The sequence below is a fragment of the Taeniopygia guttata genome, chromosome 30 (assembly GCF_048771995.1).
Source record: "Taeniopygia guttata chromosome 30, bTaeGut7.mat, whole genome shotgun sequence".
NCBI classification, from domain to species: Eukaryota; Metazoa; Chordata; class Aves; order Passeriformes; family Estrildidae; genus Taeniopygia; species Taeniopygia guttata.
The window spans coordinates 8,487,618-8,509,666 of NC_133055.1; the positions used below are offsets into that span (position 1 = coordinate 8,487,618).

Below are 22,049 nucleotides of genomic sequence, written 5' to 3' on the forward strand. Positions count from 1 at the left end.
AGGAACTGTGGGCCAGGGCAGGAATGCTGCTCTGACCCTGGGGCCCGGGGAGCGCTGACACCAGCAGGTGAGGCACAGTCCCTGCCCAAGCAGACCTGCCACCCCCGAGCCCTGGCAGCACCGGTGCCCGTCTCCTGCCCCAGAGACCTGTGCCCCTGGGGGCTTCTGTGCCAGAGGGAGCCAAACCCACGTGCACTGGGGGCTGTGCTCCTGCCTGCAGGGGCTGTTGGCAGGAGCACCTGGAGCAACTGCTGGCAACACTTGGTCTCTGTCAGAAGCTCTTACCCCATGCTGAAATTATTTTCTCGTTGAAGTTATTGCTTTCAGCACAAAAACACCTTAGCAGCAAAGGCACAGAAGAATCTGGCAAGTAAGAATCCTCAGTTCAGGAAAGTTTTACTCCCGTTGCACAACTCAAGTAGTTCCAAAATGGTGCAAACTTCCCAAATTAATTGGGATGGCCTGAGGGGATGAAGATTTGGAATTTTGCTTCCCATCTCAAAGCAGCAACTCATTTGCCTTAACCTCATCCACTGAGGGTCACTTTACAGAACAGAACACTACACAAAAAAAGGGGAAAACCAAGGGACATTCTTTGGTTTGCAAATGGTTTTCTATGAAGGGATGATAGTGTCCTAATTCTCTTAAGGAATAAAAGCTCTCAAGAAATGGAAGTCCACTCAGTGGTACAAAAGTAACCCAAAGAAACGAGCAGAAGGAAAAAGGGCTAATCCTCCCCCTGGTAGAGATATCTAAGTGGCCAGTAAAGTACAGCTCTCCCCCCTTGTTCCCTGCAGGAGAATCAGGACCATGAAGAGGAAAAGTCACAGATATTCACAGATATACAGAGCTGAGCCCTCTGTAACCAAAGCTGTGCCAAACCACAGATGCTGCCTTCAAAGTGACTCAAATTCCAGCCTAGACCTCTCACCTCCCAGACAACTCCTTCCCCAACACCCCACCAACACCAACCCCCTAAACTCCCACACAGAAGCCCCCAACACCCCACCAGAACCCCCAACTGTCCCTGTCCCTCTGCAGAGCTTTCCCACCCTCCAGCAGACGCCCTGGTTCCCTGCATGTGCCGTGGGATGGCACTCAGGAGGATCTGCCCAAAGGCCTTCCCCTGGAGCAAGCTCAGGCTGCCAGGCCTATGGATCCTGGATCATCCTTCCCTCTGAGCCTTCCTGTGCACGGCTCTTCCATTGGCACATCTGTGCTCAGCTGGGACTACTCTGCTCACCCAGGGCTGCTGGTAAAGGATGGAGAGCAGCCTGGCAAGCTCTTTCTCCAGCTCCCTCTGTGCTCTTGGGGAAGGCAGAACCTTCCACAGGAAAGCAACTGGTGCCACAAGGAGTGGGTGGCATCAGGCAGCTCTGGGGAAGCCCCTCAGGAATGCTGTATCCTGAGGGAACACTGTTTGCCTTGACCTGTTGGCACCTGCAAAAGCTTCAAATCAGCTGCCTCAGCTTCCAGGGCCTCTCTTGGCCAGCATCCTGACGTGGATGCAGGACGGCTGCCAGGCACTGCTGGGACCCAGCGGGACAGGAGCGGCTGTCTCGTGCCCACGCAGCACCCGTGACACAGCCAGGGCCATCCCGAGAGCAGACAGACGCTCACGGGCCAGCAGAGAGGAGCAAGGAGCCCTGGGCTCCTCTCAGGGTATCTCAGCTGGGCTCGCTCCACAACACGCCCCCATTGGAAGGCCTGCTGATGCCCAGCTGCCAGAAATGCCTCCCTTGTGCTCTCCAAGATGCACAGGGAGAGCCAGTGAGCAGGACATTTGGGAGGCAAACCTTCCAAGCCTTTGCTGAGGCCAGGCACACACCAAGATCAGCCAAGACTCTCCACCACACTGCCTGGCCCACCCAGCCCAGTCTGTGCTGGCCCTGGGCCACAGCAGCTCCCAGCAAGCAGGAGGCAAATGCATCTTGCCAAGAGCTGAAACACAGCAGACAGGGAAGATGTGAAACGTGAGTGTGTAAAGGCCTTTTAATTCACAGCTCCCACAGAGAGCTCTGGGGCTCACAGATGGACAGAGATGGTTCTGCTCACCCCTCTGTCCAAAGGAGGGGTAACACACGCTGCTGCAGGTGCTTGGGTTGGTCTCTGCAGGTCCAGGTGGATGCCAAACCTGCTCTTCACAGCCTTCTCCCTTGCCCTGCCCCTCTGCCAAGTGCAGCGGGCCTCAAGGACTGAAAGGAGCACAGAGAGCCAAAGGGGGACACTTGCACCTGCCTCACTGGGAGCTCCCTGGGAAGCACTTTCCTTGAGAAGCAAGCCCCTGTCCTCCAAAGGCATTTCCCCAAATGTGCAGCTTTTCTGCTCAACACCAACACACCCTTAGGAAACGCTGGCAAGGCTGAAGGACTTCATGTCCTTTCAGGACAGGCACTCCAGCTCTAGCTCCTATTCCCCCAAGTGCCTTTCCAGGTGGAGGCTCAGACGTGCAGCCCCAGGCCCTCTACAAACACAAGCTGCTCACTGCCTCTTCACCTGCCTCAACTCCTGCCTGCGCCCACGGCACCAAGACCAGGCTGTTCCCAGCCAGAGCCCAGAGCCCTGCTCCCGCAGGACGCTCTTGCCAGCACCTTCCAGGCCTGTCTGCTGTGCACACAGCGCTTTTCATGCCCACTCCCAACAGGCTCTGGAAGGCAGAGCACAGCCTGGCTGCCTCTGCCACCAGCACAGCCCAAACACAGGCGGAGGAAGAAGCAGCAGGGGCTGTTTTGTGGCCATGCCCAAGAGAGACTGGAAGGGTGCCCTCCCTCTGCTCTCACTTGCTTGGCTTTCTGACTGGCTCTGAGCCTGGGGCTGCCATTCCTCACTTGTGGGGACCAGAACCACAAAATCAGAGCCTGACCCGCCAATACTTTGCTACTTTGCAAACACCACCCAGGCAAAGCTCACTGAGAAACCACCAGTGCTAGTGAAAGACTCAGGAACACATCAAATTTCTGTGCCTTTCCAGCTGATTACTTGGGGTAGAGGGTATGTGTGTGTTCTACTACCATCTGGTCCAAGATGGTACCCAGGAAAAACATGAAACCATACCTAGGCACTGCAAACACGACTCCCACAAACAGTGACAAGAACTCCTCTGAGTTGAACACAAGACCTCCTGAAAATCAGACAACTTTTGCCTGAATATTCCCTATTAAAAGCCCCATCCTTGTCCAAAGATGAAAATTGTCTCTGTTGGTGCTGTCCTCACTGCTGCCTGGATGCTCCTCACCGTACCGTGTGCCTTCGGCTGGATTAGCCCACAGCCTGCCACAGTGTTTGGGTAACCCCAGCAAAAACATTAAAACAGCACAGAGCGAAATCACTGAGAGCTGAACTCACAGAGCTGAAATCACTCCAGAGGTGCTCGCTAAGTTGCCCGTGGCTGGGAGCTGAGCCGAGGGACCCAGACAGGCTGAGCCTGACAGCGCAGCGCTATCCGGACACCCACGGCAGCGGCAGCCCGGGGGTCAGATGGACCCCTGGGACCCCGGGCAGCATTTTCCAGGAGTGACTGGGATCACAGAGGAACCATAAAGGAAGTTACTGCAATAATACTGGGACTATCTGGGAGTGACTGGAATCATACTGGGAGTGACTGGAATCATACTGGGTGACTTGGAGTGACTGGGACCTTACTGGGAGCAAATGGTACCGTAATGAGAGTGACTGGGTTCATACTGGGATCATACTGGGAAGGACTGGAACCATACTGGGAGTGCCTGGAACTATTATAGGGGTGAATGGGAACACCTGGGAACATGCTGGGATCATGCTGGGATCACACAGGGAGTGACCAGGATGATACTGGGATCACACTGAGTGTAACTGGAAGTGACTGGGACCATACTGGGGTGACTGGGAGCCACAGGGCCCATGCTGGGAGTGGCCTGGGGGGAGCTGGGGGAACTGGCCCAGCTGGGGCTCAGGGTTGTTCTCCCCAGAGCTGCCCCAGGTCCTGCTGCCACCCCGGCCCCACAGAGCTGAGGGACAGGGGACAGCTGAGGGGCAGGGGACAGGGACAGGGGCAGGGCACAGCCGAGGGACACTGAGCCCCAGCACTTTGGGCTGTTGCCCTTGGGCTCCCAGCACAGGCCCAGGGGCAGAATCCCCTCCAGAAACTGTTGTTTGCTTTCAGCTCTGCTCTGGAACATTCCCCAGGTGCCCCTGCAGTGGCTGCAGCCCAGCCGGGTGCCCGGGGCCACCAAAGCCGCTCCGGCAGTGCCCTCCTGCCCCGGGCAGGGCATGGAACACCCAAGGAAAGGCTCGTGCTGGGCTCAGGGCAGGGACAGGGCACTCCCCTGGTGCTGCCACAGGCACAGTAGAGCTGGTCTGGGCAAAGGATTGGGATTGATGTCCCATGGAATCCCAGCAGGGATTACTTCTCATTGCACTGCTCTCATTTCAATGGTCTTCAATTCCAATCATTTCCCCATGGAATTCCCATGGCAGTGGGTTAGGGAGTAGGTCCATCCATGGAATTCTCACCTGACTGGGATGAGAGTGAGATCTGGCCATGGAAATTCCATGGCAATTCCTGCATTCCCAAGTCCCCCATTTCTGAATCCTCCATTCCCATAGGAATTGCCCTTCCCTTTCCACATCCACCTTTGTGCTCCAGAGCCTCCCGACCATATCTGATGTATTTTGGGGGCCTTTCCACACAGGTGTGCCCCAGGTAATGCTTCATCTGCTCCACCATGACCCCTCTGGATTCCCAGCACCTCTGGGTGATCCAGACGGCACTGTTGGACACTGCAAAGCTCCCGGATCCCAGCAGGAAAGAGATGAAATCCCAGCCCTCGTAGCCGTACTGGTGGGATCCATGGACACTCTGTTGGACAGGAGGTCACAGCTGGAAACCCCCTGCACTGTGTGGAGACCTGGGAATGAGGAGAGAACAGACCCATGGAGTCGTGTCCCAGCCCCTGGGAGCCCCTTGGAGCTCCCTGGATTCCCATCCCAGCCCCACAGATCCCCCCCATCCCCAGAGATCCCATCCCAGCCCCTCAGAGTCCTCCATTCCCACAGATCCCAGCTCAGCCCCCGGCTCCCCCCACTGCCCCTGCTCTGGTTGTACCGGCCCCGTCTCCAGGTCACTGTCGGCCACGGGCCGGTTCCTGTCCTTGAGCAGGGTCTGGCTGTCCCAAAATCCCAGCTCTGGTTATCCCAATATCCCAGCTCTGGCTGTCCCAACATCCCAGCTCTGGCTATCCCAATATCCCAGCTCTGGCTATCCCAATATCCCAGCTCTGGCTATCCCAATATCCCAGCTCTGGCTGTCCCAATATCCCAGCTCTGGCTATCCCAATATCCCAGCTCTGGCTATCCCAATATCCCAGCTCAGCTCCCGCCCCCATCCCCGGTGTCTGTGCCTCCATCCGGCCCCGCTCGCTGCCACAGCGCTCGCAGGGGGTCCCGTCCACGTCCCCCACAATCAAGGACTGGGGGACCCCCGGGCCAGGGTCTGACAGCGCCACTTCCAGGAACTGCAGGGAGTGGAGAACTGGGGGTACATGGAGATTTGGGGAAGCTGAGGGGGCTGAAAGTGAGAGTTTGGGGTTCCAGGGGGTCCACAGGCCAAGGAAAGGGGGGACATGAAGAGATGGCAGAGCTGGGAAGGAGGTTCAGGGGCTAAGAAAGGGGGTGCAGGGACTGGGAGAGCTGGGATGGGGTGTCCAGGGAATCCTGTGCCCAGGAAAGGGGGTGCCAGGGATCCTGAGTGTGAGGAAAGGAGGAGCTGGGAGCTGGGAAAGGCAGGAATGGGGGCCCAGGGGTCCCAGGTCAGGGAAAAGGGTGGGGCTGGGGGTTGGGAGAGGTGTGGCATGGGAACATGTTGAGTTGGTGCCGGATAAGGGGGTGCAGGGGGGTCTCACTGCCGGGCAAAGGGGTAAAATGGTGTCTTGGTTCTAAGGAATGGGGGTGCAGGGAGGTCTCAGGGGTCCTTGAGCCCAGGAAAGGGGAGTCCAGGGTTTCCCAAAAAGGGGTACCAGGGTGGGAACACCCGGGGTGTTTGGGAAGGGGAAGTTCAGAGGGTCTCTGTCTTTGCACAAAGGTGGGGCTGGGGGCTGGGAAAGGCAGGAATGGGGGTCCAAGGTGTTCCAAGGCATTCCAGGATCAGGCACACGGGAAATCTAGAGGCCGGGAGCAGGGAAAAGGGGAGCAGAGGGCCCTGATGTCCGGAAATGGGGGATTCAGGGGGGTCCCTGTGCAGGATAAGGGGAGCAGGGGGGGTCCCGGTGCCGGCAATGGCGATTCAGGGTCCCGGTGCCGGGGTCCCACTCCCCCCTCGCCCGCCAGGAGCGCCCCCAGCCCCAGCGCTGGAGCCACCGCGCTGCTCCTCCTCACTCCCAGTATGATCCCAGTATGATCCCAGTAGGATCAGTCACCCAGGAGCTGCTCCCAGTATGATCCCAGTACAGCCCAGTCACTCCTGGCATCCCCCCACCCCTCTCTGCGTTCCGACCTGTCCCGGCTCCATCCCCGCCCCTCCCGCGGCTGCGGGGAGGAGGAGGAGGAGGGAGGAAGAGGCGGAGCGGCAGCGGGAGCAGCAGGAGGAGCGGGGAGGATGAACCGCGGGGCTCCGGCTCTGCCTGAACTCGCAGCACCCCGGGAACGTCGCCCCCATCCCGCAGGTGCCCGGGCAGGGGGAGCTGGCCCCAAATATCCCGGGGCTCCCTGGGTTTGGGGTTTTTGGGGGGATGTTTGGAGCTGGCGGGGCTCCAAGGCCGAGCCGCAGCTGCCCTCGGGACATCGGGGGTCCCCGGGAGGTGTTTTTGGGGGGTCCCGGTGCGGGTGGCGGCAGAGCCCCGGCGGGGCCGGGGGGATGCGGGTCCCCCCGCGGTGCGGGTTGGGCTTCCCGGCCGGGCCCTCCGAGCTCTGCCGGGGCCGCGTGGGGACCGCGCGGGAGCGGCGGGAGCGGCGGGGGGACCCCGGATTTGGGGAGCCCCGGGAGAGCCGCGGCTTCCCTGGGCGGGAGCGCAGAGAGAGGAGAGCCCCAGGAGCCCCAGCGGGGACCCCGAGAGGGGGGACCCCTGGCAGTGCCGGCACCCGGCAATGGGGGTGCTGGGGCTGGAGGGGCGGCATGGCCGGGAAAGGGGTTCGGGGGTACCGGGGCCGCCAGGGGCTGCTCCCAGCAGGTGCCCAGTTCCTACCCCTGTGTGCTTCCAGTTTCCTGGGCACTCCCAGGATGAGCCCAGTCAGTCCCAGTATCACCCTGGTCACTTCCTCTCACTCCCTGCAGGATCCCTGTTTCTCCCAGTATGAGCCCAGCCATTCTCAGTCATTCCCCATTCTGACGCAATTTGCCCCCAGCAAGTCCCAGTTGCTCCCACTTTTCTCGGGTGTGTTCCCACTTCTCCCAGTTGCTCCTAGTATAGTCCCAGTCACTCCCAGTATGATCCCAATATGAGTCCAGTATGATCCCAGTCTCCCCCAGCAGGGTCCCAGTTGCCCCCAGCACATTCTCAGTGGCTCCCAGTGTGGTCCCAGTCACCACCTGCATGTTCTTAGGTACTCCCAGTACATCCCAGTTGCCTGGAACATTCCCAGAGTCTTTGCCAGGCACTCCCAGTTACCTCAGCATGGTTCAGCTGCCCCCAGTTTTATCCCAGTCACTGCCAGTACATCCCAGTTGTCACCTGCATGACTCCTGTCATTCCCAGTTGCTCCCAGTTGCTCTCAGTGTGTGTGCATTTGGCTCCCAGCATGGGCCTGGCAGCTCCCAGTAACCCCCAGTCAGGGTCCCTTGGCACCCACTGTAATCCCAGTATGATCCCAGTCACTCCCAGTATGATGCCAGTGTCCCCCAGTGTGATCCCAGTTGCTCCCTGTCAATGCCAACATGACCCCAGTAACCACCAGTATGATCCCTATGACTCCCAGTCTCTCCCAGTATATCCCAGTCACTCCCAGCATGCTCCCAGTCCCTCCCACTTCCTCCCAGTTACTTTCAGCATGATTCCAGTTGTTCACAGCCACTCCCAGTCAATCCCAGTATGATTCCTGTCACCCTCCATGACCTGGCTCCTCTCAGTCTCACCCAGCATGGACCCGGCTGCTCCCACTGTGATCCCAGTATGATCCCAGTTGCTGCCAGAATAGTTGCAGTTGTTCCCAGTTCCTCCCAGTATGATCCCAGGTGTCCCTAGAATAGTCCCAGTCCCACTCAGCATGGTCCCACTCACTCTCAGCTGTCCCCAGCATGGTCCCAGCTGTTCCCAGTGTGGTTCCAGTCCCCGCAGTATGGTCACAGACACTCCCAGTATATTCCAGTTGGCCCAGTAAGGTTCTGGTGACCTCAGAATGATCGCAGTCTTTCCTAGTTACTCCCAGTTGCCTCCAGCATGATCCCAGTTTCTGGCAGTTGCCCAAAGTGTGGTCCCAGTCGCTCCCAGTATGAACCCAGTTTCCCCATTTGTGGTCTCAGTCCCCTCAGCACAGTTCCAGTACTTTCCAGTTGGTCCCAGTTGCTTCCAATGTGTCCAGATTTTCCTCCCAACATGGGCCCAGTAGCTCCCAGTGACCCCCAGCCAGGATCCATTCACACCTGCTGGAATCCCAGTGGCTCCCAGGATGGTCCCAGCTGCACCCAGTCCCCCCCAGTATGGTTCCAGTCACTCCCAGTATGATTCCAGCCCTGCCCAGAATGACTCCGTCACTCCCAGTGTGGGCCCAGTTGCTCCCAGTCACCTCCAGCATGGTTCCAGTCACAGCCAGCACACTTCCAGTCATTCCCAGTATGATGCCAGCCAGTTCCAGTAGGATCCCAGTATGAATCCAGCATGGGCACAGCTGCTCCCATTATCATCCACTGTGGTTCCAGTTGTTCCCATTTACCCCCACTGTGGTTTCAGTCTCTCCCAGTGTATCCCAGTTGCTCCCGCCATGTTCCCAGTCACTCCAGTTGTCCTCAATTGCTTCCAGCCTGATCCCAGTTGCTCCAAGTAAGATCCAGTAGGATCCCAGTTGCCCCCAGCATGCTTTCAGTTGCTTCCTGTTCTCCCCAGTGTGATCCCAGTTGCCCCCAGTTGTCCCTTGTATCAACCCCATCACTCCCCATATGATCCCAGTTGCTCCCAGCATGGTCCCAGTCATGCCCAGTTGTCCCCGGTGTAGACCCACTCACTTCCACTCGCTCTCAGTTCTCCCCAGCATGGTCCCCGTTGTTCCCAGTGTGTTCCCAGTCACCCCAGTAAGGTTACAGACATCCCCAGTAAATCCCAGTTGCCTTCAGCATCTCTGTGGTCATTCCCAGACACTCCCAGTGATCCCAATAAGGTGCTTGTTATCCCAGTATGATCTCAGTCATGCCCAGTATGTCCCAGTTGTCTCCAGCCTGCATCCAGTCATTCCCAATTCCTCCAGTTTGCTTGCAGCATGATCCCAGTTTTTCTCAGTTGCTCCCAGTAGCCCAAAGTGGGATCCCAGTTGCTTCCTTTCATCACCAGTATGAGCCCAGTAACGTCCAGTATGATCCTTGTCACATGCCAGCACTCCCAGTATGGTCCCAGTATAATCCCAGTAACTTCCAATCACTCGCAGTATGGTCCCAGTTGCCTCCAGCTACATCAGCCCAGTCAATCCCAGTATGATGCCATTTGCTCCCAGAATGCTCCAAGTTGCTCCCAGTCACCCCCAGTACAGGGATGCTGTGCATGGTGTGTTCCCAGTCACTCTCAGACACTCCCAGTATTAGTCCAGTCCCTCCCAGTATGATCCAGAGATGACGCCAGTGTGCTCCCAGTCAGTGCCAATATGAACCAGTTGTGCTCCACATGGTTCCAGTTACCCCTTTCACCCTCACTGTCCCTCCCAGTCTCTCACAGTGTCCCCCCGTTCCTTCCAGCATATTCCCACTCACTCCCAGTTCCTTCCAGCGCGATCCCATTTGCTCACAACCGCTCCCAGTCAGCCTCAGTGTCGTGGCACTCACTGCCAGCATGATCCCAGTATAAGCCCAGTCGTTTCCAGTCATCCCCAGCAGGCACCCAGTGACTCCCAGTTCCTCCCAGTTGCTCCTAGCATGATCCCAGTTGCTCACAGCTGCTCCCAGTCACCCTCATCATGCTCCCAGTCACTCCCAGTATATCCCATTTGCCCCCAGCATGGTCTCAGTTGCCCCTCGTAGGATCCTACTCTGTGTCAGTATGATCCCAGTACGATCCCAGTCTCCCTCGGGGTGACTGCAGTCTGCCCTGGCATGGGCCCAGCTGGTCCCAGTATGATTCCAGTACAATCCCAGTACAAACCAGTCCTTCCCAGTGCTGCCACTCCTGGCATCCCCGAGCCCTCTCTGCGTTCCCCCCTCCTGATCTCCTGAGAGGAGCCCCAAGGGCCGGCAGTGCCCAGGCAGGGTCCCCAGGCAGCCCCAGTTTGGATGTGCAGCCCCCAGTTTCCCCAGTTTGCCTCTCCTTTGGCCCGGGCCGGGTTCCCCCCGGAACAGCGGCTGGGAGCAGCCGAGAGCCCCGCGCTGCCCATCCCGACCTGTCCCGGCTCCATCCCCGCTCCTGCCGCGGGCTGCCGGGGCTGCGAGAACGGGAACCGAGGGTGTCACTGCTCCTGGGGGAGGAGGAGGAGGGAGGGAAGGGCAGGGATGAAGGAGGAGCGGGAGGTGGGGATGGGGAGGAGGAGGAGGAGGGGGTATGGAAGGAGAGGGATGGAAGAGGAGAAGGAGTTGGGGATAGCGAGGGGCAGGAGGAGAAGGAGGAGGGGGGATGGAAGAGGAGGGGCGGCAGGAAGAGGAAGAGGAGGTTGAAAGGCGGATGGAGCAGAGCAGAGAGAAGCGCGCGGTCAGCCCTGCCTGAATTCGCAGCCCCCACCTGTGGGATCATCGCCCCCCATCCCGCAGGTGAGCGGGGAGGGGGAGCTCGGGCCAGGTCTCCTGGGGGGTGCCTGGGTTGGGTTTTTTGGGGGGATGTTTGGAGAAGGAAGAACTGCGAAGCTGAGCAGAAAAGGCCCCTTGGGGGGACTCCTTGGAGCCCCGGCAGCCCAGAGCAGGGGAGAAGGGGAGAAGGGAGCCCAGGAGCCCAAACAGCCCCGGCACCCCTCAATGGGGAGAGCCAAGAGGGGGGAGCTTTTGGGATTGCTGGGACTCCTGGCAGCCTGGGGAGGGCGGGCAGCGAGGAGAAGGGGGACCCCCAATGCAAGCGTGACCCCAGCAGCTGGGACAGGGGGGAGCCCCGAACAGCAAAGGGGAGGGAGCAGGGACGGGGAACTCCTGGGAGGCTTTTTCAGGGCTGGATCTCGGTGTTCGGGAGGTTTTTATGGAGCCCAGGTGGCCAGGGACTTCTAGAGATGGACTGGGACAGAGGGAGCTTCAAACTCAACGTGCTCATCCCTTGTTTTCCCCAAACCAGGATTTCCCATTCCCAGCCCCTGGGAGGCTGCGAGGAAGAGGAAGAGCCTCTCCTTGTCCTTCCTCCCCCAGAGCAGGAGCTGAGGATGGAGAACAGGGAGGACAAATCCCCGCGGCAGAACCTGGTGGAAGAGGCCGTTTTGAGCGGCTCCACAGCGCAGGAACCCGACGGGGAGGAAAAGCCCCGGAGATCCCGCACGAGGAGGGGCTGCAAACGCAGATCGCGGGGATCTGAGGGGGAAAGACCCACCCTTGGCCGGGGAGGCGGCCGGAGATGGAGCCAGAGCTCAGAGCAGGGGGTCCCTGAGCAGCTCCATGATGGGGAGAAGCCCCACAAGTGCTCGGTGTGTGGGAAGGGCTTCAGGAGGAGGTCTGAGCTGATTCTGCACCAGAGGACCCACAGTGGGGAGAGGCCCTACGAGTGTTCCAAGTGTGGGAAGAGCTTCAGCCAGAGTTCCCACCTGATCGTGCACCAGAGGACCCACACTGGAGAGAGGCCCTACGAGTGTTCCAAGTGTGGGAAGAGGTTTCAGACCAGCTCCTGTCTCCTCCGGCACTATCGGGTTCACAGGGAGGAGAGGCCCTTCCGCTGCCCCGACTGCGGGAAGGGATTCAGGTACAACTCCACCTTCATCACGCACCGGCGCATCCACACTGGGGAGAGGCCCTACGAGTGTGGGGAGTGTGGGAAGAGGTTTCAGACCAGCTCCAGCCTGATCGTGCACCAGAGGATCCACACTGGGGAACGGCCCTACGAGTGTTCCAAGTGTGGGAAGGGGTTTCAGACCAGCGCCTGTCTCCTCCGGCACTATCGAGTTCACACCAAGGAGAGGCCCTTCTGCTGCCCCGACTGCGGGAAGGGATTCAGGCACAACTCCACCCTCATCCAGCATCGCCGCATCCACAATGGGGAGAGGCCCTACGAGTGTCCCCGGTGTGGGAAGAGATTCTCACAGAGCTCTCACTTGACCCAACACCAACGGAGGCACCGGTAAGGGAAGCCCTGCGAGTGCCCCGAGTGCGAGAAGAGCTAAACTCCATCCCCCACTGGAGGACCCACATTGGGCACAGCCCTGGTGACCCACATTCCCTGTCATCCATGTTGGGAACACACGTGGCTGCTTCTCCTTTTATGTTGACCTGCATGTTTTTCTCTTCTCAATCTCTCTGCTCTCCAAAAGCCAAGAGGGATCGATCTTTCACCTCAAAACCACTCACATCCCACTGACAACAAATGAATTTTAACCCACAGAGCCTCAATCCCGCCTCAAATTGTTTGTTCCCACCTCAAAAAAAACTAATCCCACACCAAACTCACTCGAATCCAGAGCTGCCAGGGTGAGATGGGTTTGGGAGGAGATTGGGAGAAGTGGGATCCCAGTTTGGAGCGGTGAGATGGGGATTGTGTGGGGCTGGGTGGCTGGGATGTATTTGATAGCAAATAAAACTTTCAGACTTAGTGATTTCTTTGCTGTTCATCTCCAGTCTGTGGCAGTTCTGTTTTTCAGGGCACCACCTTCTCAGCTGATTGTGTTTGTGTCCTTCTTTCCCTCCCACCTCTCTTTGCCTGCTCTGTTTCTCTCTCCGTGTCTCCGTTGACCCAGGGACCTCCAAAGACCCTCCCCCAATTTAATTTCCTCAGGGAGCACCAAAGATCCTCCTCTGATTTAATTGAATCCTCCTCTAATTTAATTGCCCCCTCTGCCCCCAATGACCCACCCCTGATTTTTTAATTATTTTATTTCCCAATTATTATTTTATTTCTTAGTTCAGGAGCTGAAGTGATGGAGGCCAGCAGTGAAATGTCTCTGTAGGATTTTGCTCCACTTGGCTTTCAGCCCCTTCTCAAGAGCTTTGCCTTTGAGGGCAAAGGGAATGTCTTTTCCTGGCTGGGAGCTGAAATTCCAGACCTCTGGAATGTGTGCAGGGCCATATAGACTGGGATCAACCAGAGATTGGGATCAAATATGCACTGAGATCCTGTGGTCTAGGATCAACTAAGGACTGGGATCAATTAGGGACTGGGGCCCTACAGACTGGAATGAACTGAACTGGGATCAAATACGGACAAGGATCAAATATGGACTGGGATCCTATGGACTGGTATCAACAAGGGACTTGGATAAAATAGGGACTGGGATCCTACAGACTGGGATCAAATTGGGACTGAGATCATATGGACTTGGATCAACTGGAGACCTGGATCAATACGGACTGTGTTCAAATAGAGACTGGGATCAGATATGGATTGGGATCCTATGGAATGGGATCAAATATAGACTGGGATAAAATTGGGACTGGGGTCAGATATGGACTGGGATCATATGGCCTGGGATCATATGTGTTGGGGAAGCTCAAATAGGAAAGCCTTATAAATATGACTGCCTGGCAAAAGGTTTAGAAAATACAGAGACTGAGATGGTAACAAGTTGTGACATACCAAACCGTAGTTACTGCACAAGTAGAACACAATCGTACAGCCAGGACGAAGACAATCCACCCTTCTGGTTGAACAATGCCCTTACCTACAGGTAGGTCCAAGGGTCAAATGGACTGTTGGATCTCACCCCAATGTATGGTTCATCCCACACCTGTAACCCTCCCCTGAAGCATCAGGAGTCTGTGACCCCATTGGCCTGAGTCTTGTTCCAGCCCACCTTGAAGCCCCTGACAAGGAGTCCCTGAGGAGCCAGACGCTCTCTTGGAACTTCTGTTCTCTTGGAACTGCCCCTCTCCTGGAACATCCTCTTGGGATCCTCTCTTATCTCCCTCTACCCCTTGCCTCTCCCTTCCCCCACGCCCTTGGGCCTGCCACGGGTCAGGTCTGGTGACTCCAAGCAGGGCCTTTCACCCTCTCTAATAAACCAGATATTCTAAGAGCAGCCTTCAGAGATCTCTCGTCTCCATCCACCCAAAGCGTCCTGGAGTCCAGCGTCCTCGCAATATGGACTGGGATCAACTAGGGACTGGGATCAAATACGGACTGGGATAAAATATAGTCTGGGATAAAATATGGACTGGGATCAAATATGGACTGGGATCAAATATGGACTAGGATCAAATATGGACTGGGATCAACTAGGGACTGGGATCAAATACGGACTGGGATCAAATATAGTCTGGGATAAAATAGGGACTGGGATCAAATATGGACTGGGATCAAATAGGGACTGGGATCAGCTAGAGATTGGGATCAAATATGGAACTGGGATCCTATGGACTGGGACAAACAGGACTGGGATTATATGGAATTGAGATCCTATGGAACAGCATAAACTTTCTAGCATGACACATATAATATTCATTGTAACACTTGCGAAAAGCCAATTGTAAGTATGTATTTGTCACAATCCCTCCTCTTATTCTTTATAAATCATTTGGCTTGAGCAATATTTCTTATCCTCTTGCATTCTTTGGACTCTGTTGGTAATCAAATAAAACATGGGATTAAACAAAGAAGAAATATCAAAACACTTGTAACACATAAAAGGAAGAATCCTAATTTCTTCCACCATCCCATTCTCAATACATTACCCCACCTGTTAGTTTTTAACATTATTTTCCCTTTGGGTTTTTTTGGACTGATACCAGGGTCATAATTTTTTTCTGATATCCTTTGTTTTTTCCAGGATGACGCCCTCATTGCCATCTATTTTCAACAATCTGTACACCCCATTCTTTAGCCAATAAATAGCGTAAAGCCAACCTATTTTAATACACTGCAGTTATAGTTTGGCTTTGCTGACTCAGTATTAATTCCAGTGCCTGAGCAGCTTTGTTTGTTATCTCCTCTATAACTGCTTGGAGTCCTATAATGCGATGCAGTATATAATTTGGGGTTAATACAGAGCTAGATTGCTGTGCTGGTTTCACCTTTTTGTTTACTAATTGCCTTTTTACCAAATCTTGGACTATATCTCTAAGATCAAATGTAAAACAAATCCATCTCTCTCCTTTTGGACATTCCATGCCCCAAGTATTACTACTTTTCCCTAAATTCCTTGTAATCCAATATTTTTCCCCATTTTGCCTGCAGGTACTCAATTTGGGTGGGTCTGTGGCTGTTGACATGGGTGTGTGTAACAAAAAGGAACTTTGGTTCCTTTCCGTGTAATACTTTCTCTAGCATTTGGGACATGATCTTGCTGGTATCTCAGAAGGGAAAAGACAACAAATGAGAGACAGAAACAGGAATGACAGAGGTCTGGCATGGCTTATACCCCCACCTCCCCTGCCTGTGGGGTTGCTTCCCACAGCAGGTATGTGTGATCTTCTCGGTGGTGAGTACAGTGCTCAGTCCAGGCTTGCCCTCTGTTTCCCTTGTCACTCCTTTTTACTCATTTTTTTAGGCAAGTCCTTTTAGACACTCCTTAACTGTGGTTTCCCACCGTTCCTCAGGTATCTCTCACTCAACAGGCACTAATAATCCATCCACAAAACAAAGTTATTACTTCAGTTGTTTTGGGTTCTATCTGTAGAGGGAATTGATTCAGTACTCGATACCTCTTGCAACAAGAACATAGATTTTGTGAGCTACAACACCAATTATTCCCATAATTTGAACATTCACTTGTAACCCAGCTAGCATGTCCAGTATTGGGATGAATCACATAAAATATACAGTATAGTACTGATGGCAATTTCCCTTCTTCCCTGTACAAGCCACAGGCTGAGGCCAGGCTATAAGAACTCTTTGACTGAAACACTCCCGACCCTCCTGTTTGAAGTGGCAGTGTTCCTCTGCCAAGGAGGTGTCGGAGGCGTCTCAGGGTTTATTCAGGCAGGGCTTAGAACCAGTGATGCAAGCTTTGCCTTATTTCTCAGTGAGGTGTTGTTCTTTGTACCTGCCTTGGATCATTTGGATCTTCCCAAACCATTACCACCCAGTCCTGGTTGGAAGTCAGTTTGGTATCACCTGGTTTAGATGTGATAGTCCATTCCTCAAGTTTCCTCACAAGTCCTTTGGTTTTGCTGGCATGAATTCACCCTCTTTCCGTGGTTTGGATTGCTGCTTCAGTGGTACCTGGAAAGGATTTCTTAATAGCACAGTGTTAAAAGAAAGACAATACTGCATTAACTTTTACCATTAGTTTTCTTTAAAACTTTCTGAGTTTAACTAAACTCTTTTTCTACAGCCACTTCTTCTTCTTGTATCCAGCTGTGTTAATAGCTGCAGAGACCAATTCTTCTTCCTGTGAGCTATAATTAGTTAAATAAAAAAGACCAGGCCAATTTTAACATGAGATGTATCACATCTCTTGCCTTTTACCTTTTGGGTAACATCTAACTGTTTTAGTCTTACACACTTTTAGTCTTCAGAACAAAAGCCTTCTCTTCTTAACAACAGCAATCAGAAAGAAAAAAGAAATCTTGCTTAAGACAATAAACCACTTTGTGAGAGTCACAATCTCTGCCTTGATCTTATCTCTACTGGTGGTCCTGTTCACAGCCTTGGGTTTAACTCTGTCCTTCCCCACTTCCCCCCCTCCTTGTTGTCACTCTGCCTAGCAGGAATCGGGGAGAACTTACAGATAGCTGTGGCTGAGGGGACCTTGGGGGTGTATTTCGCTCTCCCCTTCGCTCTCTTTCTCTCTCTCTCTCCCCCTTTCTCTCTCTTTCTCTTTCTTTTTCTCTCTTCACATTTCAGCAGCCACATTCCAATATCAGTCCACTTTCTAACATTAATCCTACATCCTGGAGAGGTGAGTCTGCCAATCACCTCTCCCCCCCTTTTCAACTTCCTTACAAAGTAAATTACTTTTGTTATGCGTGTTCTGCAGGCCTGTAATTCACGGCACCCCTCCACCAAGGCTACCAGCCACTCACAGCTGACAGTGCACAAATAAAGACATGTTTTGCTATCACAATTTTTCCATTCACAAGCTTGAAAAGGTTGCAGGAACAAAGTAAACAACAACTTACTTCCAAAGTGACCCTGCCTGCACCAAAACAAATTTAAGGCAATGCTAGTTAGTGCAATGCAATTTGCAAGGAAGCCAAGGTTTGATTTGGGAAGGACATCTGAGGACACAGAGCATGAGTTTTACAAATCTGTATTTTGAAGAGGGAATGGACAAAATATGAATAGAGTTGAGGGCAGGGGGAGGACAGCAAGTGAAGAATTTTTCTCTGCAATACTCTCTTTTCGACTGCCAGGAAACACTGTCCAAAGAGGCTCCTTGTGGTACAAACAATAACCTGGTGGGAAGAGGCGCTCCTGAATTCAAGCCTTAATGTCATAATAGGAAACTGCCCCTGAGCACTGCAGTGCTGGAGCACCCTGCCTGCAAACTCACCAGAGGCAAGCCACTGCTGCCACGCTGCAGGGCTGCCTGCAGCACAGAGGGAATCATGGCCAAGCCCTCCCTGCAGGCCTGGGTAATCCACACAGGGAGCCCAAAACTTCCTCACAGCTCTCTAACTCATTCAAGAAATAAACCTAGAGCAAGCAGAGATCCCCCCACCATCTTTTTAATGTGTATGTGTCACACACCCACAGTGATGCTGAAAGTAAAAAAATTAACAGCTTACATTAGAATATACTGAAACCTTTTCTTCACCTGGCTTTGTAGGTTCCCTTTTCTATATGTAGCCACCTCCAAGTCTGGGGAAAAAATGAGCCCTATTTTTCAGAAGTGTCATGCATGAACAACTCTAGCTGCTGTTCCAGCTACACTGCAAGTAGTTAGCACTTCCAGAAAAAATAACAAACAAACAAACAAAAAAAACGAAGAAAGCAAAACACATTTGGGTACATGAAAAAGGACTGGCTGGAAGAAAAAATGTTTCTCATTGACCTACCAAGCAGCTGGTGTTACCTTTAGTTTAACTTTACACACTGAGAACCACTTGAGTGAACAGCCTGCATCAACTCAAAATACATTAATGGCAGGTTTTGCTATGTCACAGCTGTAAACTAGTTTCTCAGTCCTAGAGTACAGTAAGTTATGTATTTCAAGATAAAAATCACAATGCAAATCAGAAGAAATTTCATACTGCATGAGGTGTGCACACAATTGATTTACCTCCAAAAGTCAGTTTATGACTTTCCTCTACCGGGATTGCAGTAGCTGCTATAGCTTGAACACACACTGGCCAGCCTTGATTTACTGGATCCAACATCTTTGATAAATAAGCCACGGGTCTCTTTACTCCTCCCCACTCCTGAAACAAAACCCTATGAGCTACCCCCTTTTCTTCATTTCCATACAGATGAAAGGGTTTTGCTAGTGAAGGTAAGCTTAAAGTTGATATTGGGGCTAGTTTTAACTTCAGTTTTCTTAGTTTTTCATCATCTTCTTTGTTCCATTTTATATCATCTCCTCTGTCAGTTTATTCACACAAAAATTTTACTGCCTGTGTGCATCCTTCAATCTACAATCTACAATATCCCAATAATCCGAGTATTTTTCTGATTTCCCCCTTTGAAGAGGGAGGGGGAAGGGATAGAATTCCTGTGATTCAGTCTGGGTTGAGCTTCTGACTACCCTTACTAATCACATTGGGTGCCTCCTGAATTGCCCCCGGAAAGAGCCCATCTCTGCAATGAGCCACGTTTTTTCATTTGTAAATTAGGTCTTTCTTTCTCTGTCATCTGTGGTTTCTGCAGCCCCGGCTGCTGCTTCTGGTCTTTTAACACTTTAAGAATCTTTTTGTACAAGCACAACTGACTTGATGTATATTTTACATAAGCACGAATTATTCCAAAACATATATTACAATGGGGCTGCAGAGATCCCCCTGCAGGTCCGTGGGGATGCAGAGATTCCCCTGCAGGTCCGTGGGGATGCAGAGATGCCCCTGCAGGTCCGTGGGGATGCAGAGATGCCCCTGCAGGTCCGTGGGGATGCAGAGATCCCCCTGCAGGTCCGTGGGGATGCAGAGATCCCCCTGCAGCCCCTGCAGGAGCCAGGCTGGAGCTCGGGGATGCCTGAGAGGAGGCTGTGACCCCGTGGGCAGAGGGGCCCCGCTGGAGCAGCCTGGCCTGGCAGGACCGAGCCCGTGGCACAGTGACCCACGCTGCAGCACTTGGAGGGGGCCCCAGGGGATGGACTCGGCTCGGAGAAGTTCCTGGAGAAGTCTCGGCTGGGAGAGAGCGCAGGGTGCAGCAGGGAACGACTCCTGTCCCTGAGCAGAGGGAGAAGCCGCGGGGGATGAGCTGAGCATGGCCCCATTCCCTGTCTCCTGCCCTGCCGGGGGAGGAGGTGCAGCTGGGAGCAGGGAGGCCTGGGGAAAGCTGCATTTAAGGCTCTGCACTGACTTCTCCTTATCCTGCTCTGAGTCTTTGGAGTTTTCTGCCAGAAATCTCTCCCCTCCCCCGCTCACCCACAGGGCTTTGGGCAGGTTTCCCTTTTTGGGGGAAATCAAAGCGAAGCACCGATGCACGAGTGAGGGGCAGGAGAAGGGAGGCTCCCGGGCTTCCCGCAGAGGCGGAGGCACGGAAGGCGCAGGGCCGGGAAAGCCGTGGCGGGAGGTGCGGAGAAGTTTGTTTGTGTGGGCAGCTCAATCCCGCCTCGGGCCCGGGCCCGTCCCGGGGCTGTTGCTCATCTCCGGCTTTGCCCTCACGCAGCGCGGGGGGCCCTGAGAGCGCGGGGCGAGTCTGGGCCGTGCGCAGAGCCCGCCCCGAGCTCGCTGCCATTGGCCGCTGGTGCCGTCAGTCGCGGTTGCGGCGCGCTGATTGGTGGGAGCGGGGCGCAGCACGGCCCCGGCGGCGGGCTGAGGGCGGCCGTGGGCGGGCAGCGGCGCCATTGGCGCCGGGAGCGTCTGTGCGGGCCCGGGAGCGGCGGCAGCGGCCGGAGCGCGGTGAGGCGGTGTCGGCGGAGCTCGGAGGCGGCCCCGGCGCAGGTGGGAGCCGCGCTGGGTTCTGCGGGGGCTCGGGGCTGGCTGCGGGCGGAGGGGGCGGCAGGGGGCTGCGGCGGGTCGGTGGTGCCGTGTCCGGCCCGTGCTGGCCCCGGGCTGAGGGCGCGGCGGGAGCGGCTGCCCGCGGTCTCCTTCCCGCCGGGGCTGGGCAGGAGCCGCTGCCGGAGCAGCGCTGGCTCGGCCCGGCTGCTGTGGGTAGGACCGAGGGGGCTGCCCCGCGGCCGGGAGCGTGCGGGGAAATTCCCGTCGCCGGAGGTTTCTGTGGCCGGAGGAGAGCGAGGAGTCCTGTAAAAGTGACTTTATTGCCGAGCAGGGGGAGAGGCCGTGGGGCATTTGCCGTGCGCTCTCTGCCATGGTTGTAGTCCGCAGCCTCCTTTTTATCCTCATTTTCCCGGCCGCATCTCCCTCTGCCTTTGCCCACGGGCTGAGGTCCTTGGAAGGTTCAGACTTCCCGATGCGCCTGCTGCCTGTCCTCGTTAATATGCACCCTCCTTTTGTATAACAGCCGATATTCATGGCTCTCTTAAGCCTTTGTTCTCCTGGAAGTTCGGGAATTTAGCGGGACTTTGAGAAATTGTGTGGCTCAATTTGTGAAATTTATTGGAACTGATGGTTTCCCCCGTTACTTTCTTATCTACAAGTGCCTGGCCCTATCACCAGGCAGATTCACTCCTGGACTCTGTTTTGTTCTTCCCGGGTCCTCTTTGGTTTTGGGATTATTCTCGGTGCCCTCATTCCCTGTCCTTTTGTAGCCGTTTGTGGATCAGGAGGCCTGGCTGCCACCTGCATCCCCTGGCTCAGCTGCTGGATGAGCTGCACTGCCAAGGTGTGGAGCATGGTAAAAAGATGAGAGTTGCTGCAGCACAGAAGAGGAGAAGCAGCATTCGTTTAACCCCTGGTGTGCCGGGGAGCCACGAAAGCGTGTCCCATTCCCATCCTTTCCATGTTTGGACCAATACATAAACTGTTCACCTATTTTTTTTTAATCTTTTTCACCACTTTACCTTTGTCATCTCTTTGCCAACAGCAGTTTGAATCATTTAGTTCTCCACAAACTCCTGTTTTTTCTGCTCACAGATAATCTGATCCCATCCCCATGTGAAATGTTGTGTTGCTCTTTCAGTGGATTGGTCAGCAGGAAGGTCAGGAGCTGGAGCTGTCTAGTTGCTTCTTCTTTTGAGGACAGCTTTTAATCTAATGATGCCATTGAAATGATAAATGGGTTCTGTCTCCTGTTATGAATTGGTTTGGGTTCCCAGGGGCTGGTCCATGGTGTTGTAGGGTTTGTTCTGGTGGCCCTTCATCTTTTCCCCATTTCTGGGTGCTCCCTCAGGCTGAGGCTGCATCAATGACTGCATTTTTCTGAATACATCATCAAATACTTGAATTCCAACTAATTTCTCTGAACTTGTTCTAGCAAAAGCCCCAGTGCTCTGATACACCCTGTACAGCACAGACAGTGGCAGCAGATGTTGGAGTGGGCAGAGGAATGATCCCCCCCCCCCTTATTTTAGTGAAGTTTTCACAACATTCTCTATTTTCTGTTTCCCTTTGCAGCCTCAGCCATTTCTGTTTCAGAGTCAGATCCTCACCATGGGCTCTGCCTTCAGCCGTGCAGATTCCATCTGTGCAAGCAGGCAGAGCTTGGGGTGAGGGGCAGAGGGAATCAGCCAATTCCTGCCCCAGGCAAGAAGAGCCAGGTACATTGTCCCCTCTCTGCCCCAGCAGTGTTAATTTGCATTTCTAAAGCTCCTCCTGGGTTCCTGGAATGCAGCTTCTCTTCCAGAGCAGCTTCAGCAGCCTCACATGTGCCCCCCCCTCCCCAACCTGC

At 54.5% G+C, this 22,049-nt stretch overlaps 2 protein-coding genes across 2 annotated transcripts in view; one reads left to right on the plus strand and one right to left on the minus strand.

The window, feature by feature from the left end:
* The window catches only part of LOC140680874 (uncharacterized), a 989,054-nt gene that overhangs the window by 800,113 nt on the left and 166,892 nt on the right, over window positions 1-22,049 (minus strand). Inside the window, 1 exon segment of the mRNA XM_072919755.1 lies at window positions 15,549-15,563. Within this exon segment, the coding sequence (XP_072775856.1) occupies window positions 15,549-15,563 (15 nt within the window).
* Window positions 11,364-22,049, plus strand: part of LOC140680879 (uncharacterized) — a 90,565-nt gene continuing 79,879 nt past the window's right edge. Inside the window, exon 1 of the mRNA XM_072919766.1 lies at window positions 11,364-12,174. Within this exon, the coding sequence (XP_072775867.1) occupies window positions 11,446-12,174 (729 nt within the window). The 5' untranslated portion in view covers window positions 11,364-11,445. The remainder of the gene's footprint in view (window positions 12,175-22,049) is intronic.